The 8725-nt window shown below is 59.0% G+C and overlaps 1 protein-coding gene across 1 annotated transcript in view; it reads left to right on the top strand.

Moving 5' to 3' along the window:
- Positions 1-317: 317 nt before the first annotated feature.
- The window catches only part of LOC102431143 (GRAM domain-containing protein 1B), a gene marked incomplete at its 5' end in the record, with an annotated part of 28195 nt that continues 19787 nt past the window's right edge, over positions 318-8725 (top strand). Inside the window, 6 exon segments of the mRNA XM_023748731.1 lie at positions 318-497; positions 3423-3546; positions 4046-4149; positions 5098-5193; positions 6816-6896; positions 6945-7144. Coding sequence (XP_023604499.1) covers positions 318-497; positions 3423-3546; positions 4046-4149; positions 5098-5193; positions 6816-6896; positions 6945-7144 — 785 coding nt within the window.

Genomic DNA, 8725 nt, shown 5'->3' with positions numbered 1-8725 from the left:
GCTCCCCGAGGGCTCCAGACCTGACAGCCCCGGAACCAGAGTGGAACCAGAGTGTGCTGTTAACGTAGGCGAGCCTTGCCCTTAGGAGATGGCTTTCAGAGCATGGGGCGGGGGGCGGGGGGGGGTCTCCAGCTTCCGAGGGGCCTGTGGTGGCCGCCAGCCGTGTCTGCGCTCGAGGCTCGAGGGGCGAGGGCTGGCCCACACCCAGCCTGCCGCCCGGAGAATCGGGCGTTACCTGCGAGCCTGGGTGAGGGAGCTTCTGTACAAGCGGCCTGGGGCCCTCAGAAGTCAGGCCGGGTCCGGCCTCCTTTCCCCAGCTCTGCTCCGAGGCGAGCAGCGGGGACTGGCAGCCTGCCCGCACTCCCTCCCCCGGAGCTCCCACTGGGCACGAGAGCAGCCGGGGCGACAGGTCAGTGCGGAAGGAGCATCAGGAGGAGGACTTGCGGCTCCGGGACGCCTATGTCCAGTTCCACCCGAGGGGTGGGGCCGCCCAGGAGGCTCGTCCTCGGGCTGATGTTGGGGCTGCGCTGCACGGAACATACACCCCTTATGTGCTTCTAAGCACGCAGTGCAGGGGTGCTGAGTACGTCCACATTGTTGTACAACCAGTTTCCAAAGCTTTCATCTTGCAGAACCATAGCCCTCTGGGTCTCCCTTAACAAGGAGGCCGCCACACGGTGGGAGCTGAGCGGCTGACACGGACTCGGCCTGGGAGGCGGGCCTGTCCGCCTGTCAGCCCGTCCGCCCGTCCCAGGGACTGTGCTGACCACCTCTCGCTTGTGAAGTTTCATGCTGGGTGCAGGGCCGCGGGGGAGAGCAGAGGCCAGTCCGGGCCTTAGCTTCCTCGGCGGTGATAGGCGGTTGGGTTAGATCGTCTGCCCCCCTAAAACGACGCGCCTGTGGGCATGGAAGGCTGTTGGGCAGCACAAAGTAGGTGGACATCGCATCCCCACGAGCGAGTTCTGATGGGCGTCTGCTGTTTACTCAGCACAGCGACCCCGAGGCCAGGTGGGGTTGGCTCAGATGGCAGCGTGGCTCAGATGGCAGCGTGGCTCAGGCCACACGCCCACTCAGTGACCACGTTCTTCGGGCAAGTGGCTCACTTCTTTGTGCCTCGGCTTCTCCATGTGTAAAATGGGGTAATAAACACCCCGCAGGCAAGTGAAACGCTGTGGGTGGAGGTTCTGACAGTGCTTGGCGTGTGGAAATGGCTCACCACACGTTAGCTTGATGGGGCTCTGGGGGCCACGTACACATGATGAGGAACTCGGTGGTGGTCAGCAAGAGGTCCGGGTGGACTCTGCTCCGTGCTGCCAGAGGCGTTGGGATTGGACACCTCGGCATCTGGCAGTAACGTCTGGCTGGGGCGTGTGGGGTTCTGGGGTCTTGTCTCGCCCAGAAGGCACGGGAGTGGCTGCTTCCGGGCACTCACGCCCAGTGGCCCCGACATTGGCTCAAGCACCTGGCAGGTGATTTTCAGTTTGGGACTCTGTGCGGTCGGTAGCAGGGTGTCCACTCTGACCAGGGCAGCTCATGTTCTAAGCAAGACCAACCAGTTTAAAATCCATGCGAACAGACGGAGCAGTGGACAGCATCCGGGTCCTCTCTTCCGGAAAACCTCCCTGAACTGCAGCCATGTTGTCTGTTCTCTCTGCTCCCTGGAGCCGTTGGCCACTGGCTCAGGCGGCCAGGGAGCCTCTGGCTGTGGTCGGGCCACAGCCTCAGCTTCCTCGCGGGCACCCGGCTTTGCAGAAAGAAAAAAATGGACAGTCCAGAGCCCACGCCACTATCGCAACAGCTATATGCCATTGGGTTCCTAGAAAAATGGGCCAGAAAGTGGGAATGGCCTAGACCAGTGATGGCGAACCTATGACACGCGTGTCAGAGGTGACATGCGAACTCATTTTTTTGGTTTATTTTTCTTTATTAAATGGCATTTAAATATATAAAATAAATATCAAAAATATAAGTCTTTGTTTTGCTATGGTTGCAAATATCAAAAAATTTCTATATGTGACACGGCACCAGAGTTAAGTTAGAGTTTTTCAAAATGCTGACACGCCGAGCTCAAAAGGTTCGCCATCACTGGCCTAGACCCAGCTCCCCCGTCAGCGGACGGTCTGACTGCATGCATGCGTCCTGCACAGCGGGCCACAGTGTGCCCGGCGGCGTGCCGCGCTCCCGCTGCCATGCCTGGCTCTCCCTGCACCAGGGCTTTACGGCCATCGCTGGTGCCTTTCATCTCCAGGGCACATTCCTTTTCCTTTTTTAAGATCGTGAGCTTGGAGCAGGGTTTTCGTGTATTCACGGGGAACATGGTATTTCCAAGGAGGATTTGCTAGGGCAGTTTATGGGTATGAGTCTGCACTGAGGCACCGAAAAGCTAGGTGGGCACGGGGGCGGCTGGAGGCACAGTGGTGGGAGGAGGTGAGCGCTGGACCAGGAATCGAGAGATCGGGCCCAGGCGGACGGGGGAGCCGCTTTCGCCTCAGCTTCCTCGTGGGTCATGTAAGTGCTGGGTTCGCTAATCTTGTGAAGGATGGTGCGGGCTGAGCTCAGGTGCCTCTAGGTCAGTGGTTCTCAACCTTCCTAACGCCGCGACCCTTTAATACAGTTCCTCATGTTGGGGTGACCCCCAACCATAACATTATTTTCGTTGCTACTTCATAACTGTAATGTTGCTACTGTTATGAATCGCCATGTAAATATCTGATATGCAGGATGTATTTTCATTGTTACAAATTGAACATAATTAAAGCATAGCGATTAATCACAAAAACAATATGTAATTATATATGTGTTTTCCGATGGTCTTAGGCGACCCCTGTGAAAGGGTCGTTCGACCCCCAAAGGGGTCGCGACCCACAGGTTGAGAACCACTGATCTAGGTGCTTCTGATTCCTTCTGAAGTCTCTACTGTGTGCTTAGTCTAGCTGCTCGCCCTGTGGGTAGTTTGCCAATAGTCTGTAAAAGTGCGAGTCCCTGAGATAACACTGGCCTGTGACACTGTGCGGGTCTCGTGTGTCAGGATGTTTTTCCATCATGAGTGTCACGCACAGCGAGCGCCCACCATCAGTCGCGGCAACTTCTGAGGCGGGCGATGGGCACGTGGCACTGAGTCCTGCGGGGGGACGGGCGCCCCGGCTGCTGCTTCCTGCTGCTGAGGCAGAGGAGCTCCCGGGCGGCCGCCCTCTGCCTGTGCCTCTGGCTGTAACGTGGGCCCTGCTCCGGGCATTTGACTTTCTCACTGACGGACACGGGACTCAGAGCCTCTCACAGCACCGTTCTCTCCCCGCGACGTCCCCGCCGCGCCACGCCCTCTGCCTGCCCTGGCCGCCTGGGCCCGTGGGACAGCAGAGCTCGCTGTGCCTTTAGAACACGCCAGCAGGTGCTCCTCCTGCCCCTTCCTCCCCACCCCACAGAGCTGGGAGCACCCCCTGACCTCGGCCGTTGTCGTGCAGGTGTTAAGCCCCACTTACAAGCAGAGAAATGAAGACTTCAGAAAGCTCTTTAAGCAGCTTCCAGACTCGGAGCGCCTCATTGTGGGTGAGCGGGTGACTGGGTTGGGGGGGGGCGGGGGGGCAGGAAGGAAGTCTGGGAGCTCCGGGACCTCACACGGCTGCTTCTGTCTAGAGATTCCCAAGTAAGAGCCAAGGCCGGTGAGAAAGGCTGTCTGGGAGCAGGGAGAGGGGTGCCCAGAGCGCTGGCCCCGGGCTGAGCACCGCGGTGGTGCCTCAGAGAGCCGACCTGGAGGAGTCGCTCCCACCCTCACCCCGCAGATGGTTGGTGGAGAAGGGCGGGTACTTGTGGGTTGGAGCGGGGCATTCGGGGATGAATAGGCCTTTCTGCCGCCTCTCGTGCCAGCCGTTCCTCTGCCTGCAGCAGTGGTGTGTCTCACGGCCTCCTTTTCCCGAGGATGAGATGCCAGGGACTCCTTGGCACTAGTTCAGACCTGGTCAGTGTAGGCAGGTGCCCGCCCCCCGTGCAGGGAGGGCAGGTGGTCGTGGGAAGTGCTTCCGGAATCTGAGCCCCCCTCCCCCCACAGACTACTCCTGTGCACTCCAAAGAGACATTCTCCTTCAGGGCCGACTCTACCTCTCGGAAAACTGGATCTGCTTCTACAGCAACATCTTCCGCTGGGAAACTCTGGTAAAGACTGGCCTGCTCCGCGGGCGTCCCCTGGGCTGGGCTGGGCGGGGCTCAGCGAGCGGCCCCCACTCGTCCCTCTGCGGGCTGATGCTCTGCCCAGCAGTGTGCAGCTAACAAAGCACGGGCCCGAGTCTTCAAGGCCAGATCTCTCCCCTCCTACCCTCTTGGGTGTGGAAAAGAGTGTTGAGAGGATTTGGCAATAGTCGTTGCAAAGGCAGACGAGTGGGGTAAAGGGGCTTTGGCCTTGGGCCCCGGAACTGGCTTGCGCACTTTCTGGATTCCGCTACTATTAGCCGTGTGGTTTTAGGCGCGTCCTTTACTCTTCCTTTGCCTCTCTCTCCTCACTTGTAAAATAAGATGGGAAAAGATAAACCAGCTGACTTGGCCCTAACTGGTTTGGCTCAGTGGATAGAGCGTCGGCCTGCGGACTGAAGGGTCCCAGGTTCGATTCCGGTCAAGGGCATGTACCTTAGTTGCGGGCACATCCCCAGTGGGGCGTGTGCAGGAGGCAGCTGATCGATGTCTCTCTCTCATCGATGTTTCTAACTCTCTATCCCTCTCCCTTCCTCTCTGTAAAAGAATCAATAAAAATATATTTAAAATAATAATAATTTTAAAAAATAAACTAGCTGACGTGTACGGTCTCCGCGGTGCCATGCTCTGTGTCTGAGCGGCACCGTGCTGGCACCAGCACATTTGTCAGCCTGTGAGCAGGAGAAGCGAAGTTCCCTGGATCGAGAGTCCAGGCCCCTGGGGCTCTGGGCAAGGCATGGCCCCACCTCGCCCTGTGGCCTCTGAACGCAGGGGCTACCCCAGATGACCTCTGAGGAGGTTTAGAAACGGAGACGGGTCCATTTCTTCTGTCTGAGCGGGTGCCGGGTGAACGCCCTTCGCTGTCTTAATGCCTCTCTGCTTGTTCTCGGTTGTCTGTCCCTGTGGGAATGCCAGCTGACTGTCCGTTTAAAAGACATCTGCTCCATGACTAAAGAGAAGACAGCTCGCCTCATCCCCAATGCCATCCAAGTTTGCACTGACTCAGAAAAGGTAAGTGGAGTCTCACCTCGGACTTGACTCCCCTCCCTAAGCCCCAGCCCCCAGCTTCTGTGTTTCTGCCCTTCAGCTGCAGATGGGGAGGCTGCGGGTTGGGGTGTGAGGCGGGGAGGGATGCGGTTGGAGAACTGCCTCCAGGGGGCAGGGTGTTTGGGAGGCTGAGGAAGGAGGGCCAGGACACTGCACCTGGAGCCAGGAAGCCTGAGTTCGAGTCCTGCGACCCGTAGGGCAGATGTGTAGCCCTGTAGCCTCGGCATTCTCGGGGTGTAAAAGGAGCGGGCAGGACCATTTTAGATACAGAGTCTTGAAAGGACATCACACATTTGAAAACACTAAGTTGCAAAGCGTAATGCAAATGTCAGTTGTCATTGTGTATCAGCAGAGCGCCCGGAGGGCGCGAGGAGTCTGATGGAAAGGAATTGTCCTGTGGGTGCGGGAAACGTGGAAGATAAAACTTAGGGCAGAGAAGTACTAGGACCGTGACTACCGCCTCGGGGGCGGGGGTGGACTCGGTTCCTGCCCATCACAGGGCAGGTCAGGGTCAGGTAGCTGTTGGTGTGAATTCTGTTTCTGGCACGAATCAGCCTTGTGAGTATAGACGTCACCCAGCTTCACAGCCGTTTCTCTTTATTAGGTACTAGTGCCCCGGTGCACAGATTCGGGCACATGGAAAGGAAATTAATTAGAGGGTGGCTGGCGGGGCAGGACTGGGTGAGAAGGGCCGGACACGCCCTGGAGCCAACCTCCCGCAGTCCCTCCCCGGCCAGTCCCACCTGGGGAGGCGCTGCAGCTCATAGGGCATCTGTGGAGTGAGCGGGTCCCTCAGCCTGGCCTGCGGGGATCGGGCCGAAACCGGCTCTCCGTCATCCCCTGAGGGGTCCCAGAGTGCGAGAGGGCAGTTCTCTGGTGACGCACCCAGAATCGGGCTCCCTCCTCTCTGGTTCCAGGTGCGTCACCAGAGAACCACCGCTGCCAAGTCACCGCAGCTCAGCAGCTCCTGCGTTGAGCATCTGGCCCCTGGTGGTCATTGTGCGTCATAGCTACCGTTCGGATGGTTGCTTAGCCTTTTATATATGTAGATTAGCACTTAGGTGTATTTCCCAAGGCCTTTGCATGGTGTAAATAAAGCAACATCTGTGAGGCACCTAGAATGTGTTCAGACAAATCTGGTTTTGTCTGGCTTCCTGCGTGTCATAAGGGCCCCGCTGATGCGTACGCTCCATGAGAGAAGGGGTCTCCTCCCGTGTTGTTTGCTGTCGTTCCCCAAGCGTGTGGGATGGTGCCGGGCACATGCTCACCCTGAACGCCCTGTTGAGTGACGGAATGAAACGGGGGGATTGTCTTCCCTTCCCCTTTAGGCGAGTTCACCGCTCCCCTCGCCCAGTCCAGCCGGTAAGGGAAGCAAGTGTTCCGTGGAGATGAGAGCTTCGAACAGGAAGGGGAGATGAGGGGAGCGGGTGACCCGAAGGCCTGGGGACAGTGGGGGCCGGGATCGCGGGCCTGAGAGCCGTGGCTGAGGCCGGAACCGGTGGCTCTCGCACAGGAAGGAGCAGCCCGTCTTCGTCCCTGTGGTGCGGTAACCCTCACTCACGTTTCTGCCCTTTCCTTGCACCCAGCACTTCTTCACTTCGTTCGGGGCCCGGGACAGGACATACATGATGATGTTCCGGCTGTGGCAGAACGCGCTCCTCGAGAAGGTGAGCACTGCCCAGCTCCGCCCTGAGCCCAGGACCCGCTCCCACTAGCACGTCCTCCCCCTCGGCGTGGGCCCTGTGGAGGGGCTGCTCTTTACCGGGGTGCTGGCCGCTCCCAGAGGCCCAGGTTTCCTCGTGGTCCGGGAAGTCCCCCAGACGTGCTCACAGGTGATGTCACCTGAGTCCGGGAAGTCGCCTGCCTCCCAGGGCCTGCTGCCTAGCCAGGGCCCTCCGGGATTTGTTCCTGTCGGGTGTGATAAGGCACAGACACGTGGAAGTGACTCTGAGTTTTATACTTACACATCTGCCCCCGGGACAGCAGCGCATCAGGCCACGCAGCCGCTGGGAAAGCGCAGGGGGTCGGGAGGCAGAGCCTGGGGAGCCTGGGCGGGGCCTGAGCCTGTGAGGTGGCAGACAAGCTGAGCCCCGTGGAGCTGGCCAGGGAAGGCTGCATGGAGGAGGCGAATTGTTAAGGGCAGAGAGGTAGATGTGGCCCAGGCAGGATTAATGGTAGACATAAGGCCAGAGAGAGGAGGAGGAGGCCCAGGTAAAGGAGAAGGCCTCCTTGTGGCGCTGTGAGAGCCAGCACAGAGCTGTCCCCCCCCCCCCCCCCACACACACACCTCTACCCTGCGGCTTAGAGAGAGCCCTGCCTGTGTCGTCCTGGGCAGGTCTCTAGACCCCTGGCTCAGGCACCCTCACAGCCCCAGCTTCTTAAACTCTGCCTTGAGGAGCACTCGGGTTCTTTCTCACATCGTCGGTGGGAAACGTGCTGTAAGTTCAGCTCTGGAAGCAGAGGCGCATCACGCCAGGCGGGGCCACAGGGGGAAGCGGGAAGCGGGAAGCGTGGGCGGAGCCTGTGAGGCTTTCCCAGGAAGGAATGGGTGAGGCAGGGTAGACCGGCCAAGCAGACTTGGGATTGGCTAGTTTGAGTAATTGAATAATTTTTAGTGATGTTGACTGCTTCTGTTTTTCTTAGCGATCTTGCCCTCCTTTTTCATAGACTTTTGCCCACCACCTTCTCCCCCTCCTCCCAACCCCAGGCGCATCCATGGTCTCCACCTCTGATCTCAGTTCTTTGAAAATCGGTTGCCTCTTTCCCAAATCTTTGAACTTCATGAGGGCTAACTTTTCTTAGGATCGTGCTTTTGAGGAGGAAATGAAGATACCCAGAGAAATAGAAAAACTGGAACTGGTACCTGGGGCTGAGGGCAAACGGGTTCTACTGAAGAATAAAGAAGAGAGGATTGAGGTGGCCAGGAGAGGGCAGCGACCTTTGGGGCCCCTTAAACTCCGAGAAGCCTCCAGTGGCTTCTCTCTGGCCACGGGAGCTGCCCCCCTGCAGGGCCACCTCTGAGGCGGCCTGGTTCTCGGGTGTGGCCCCGCAGGGTGTGCCTGGCGCTGTTAGTGCAGGAGATTTCCGCAGCGTCAGGGAGGCTGGCTCAGAGGGTCTCTGCAGCGCATCCCACGTCCAGATCAGAAGCCCTGGCCCACAGGGACCCCAGTTCATTGTGTAACGATGGGCCTCCTCCAGAGGAGCCGAGAGCGGACAGTGACCGTCCCCACGGGCCGTGGTCCCTGTGGACCGGAGTTGTATGAACAGGCCCAGTCCCGGCTGCAATAAAAGACATCGTCTTGGGCAGAAGAGCGGGGTCTTGAGATCCGGCGAGGAGGGCCGGGGAGGTGCCCGAGGTGGTCATGGAGGCCTGGCTCTCTCGGTCCAGCCAGGGGGAGCCCTCGGAGACCAGCTCACTCGGAGCCTCCGTGGGGAAGGTCCCAAGGAGGCAGGAACAGACTCCCTTGTTGTTCCCTGCAGCCGCTTCCCCCAAGGA

Source organism: Myotis lucifugus, unplaced genomic scaffold (genome assembly GCF_000147115.1).
Source record: "Myotis lucifugus unplaced genomic scaffold, Myoluc2.0 scaffold_1739, whole genome shotgun sequence".
In the NCBI taxonomy this organism is placed as follows: Eukaryota; Metazoa; Chordata; class Mammalia; order Chiroptera; family Vespertilionidae; genus Myotis; species Myotis lucifugus.
This window is presented reverse-complemented; position numbering and strand designations above follow the sequence as displayed.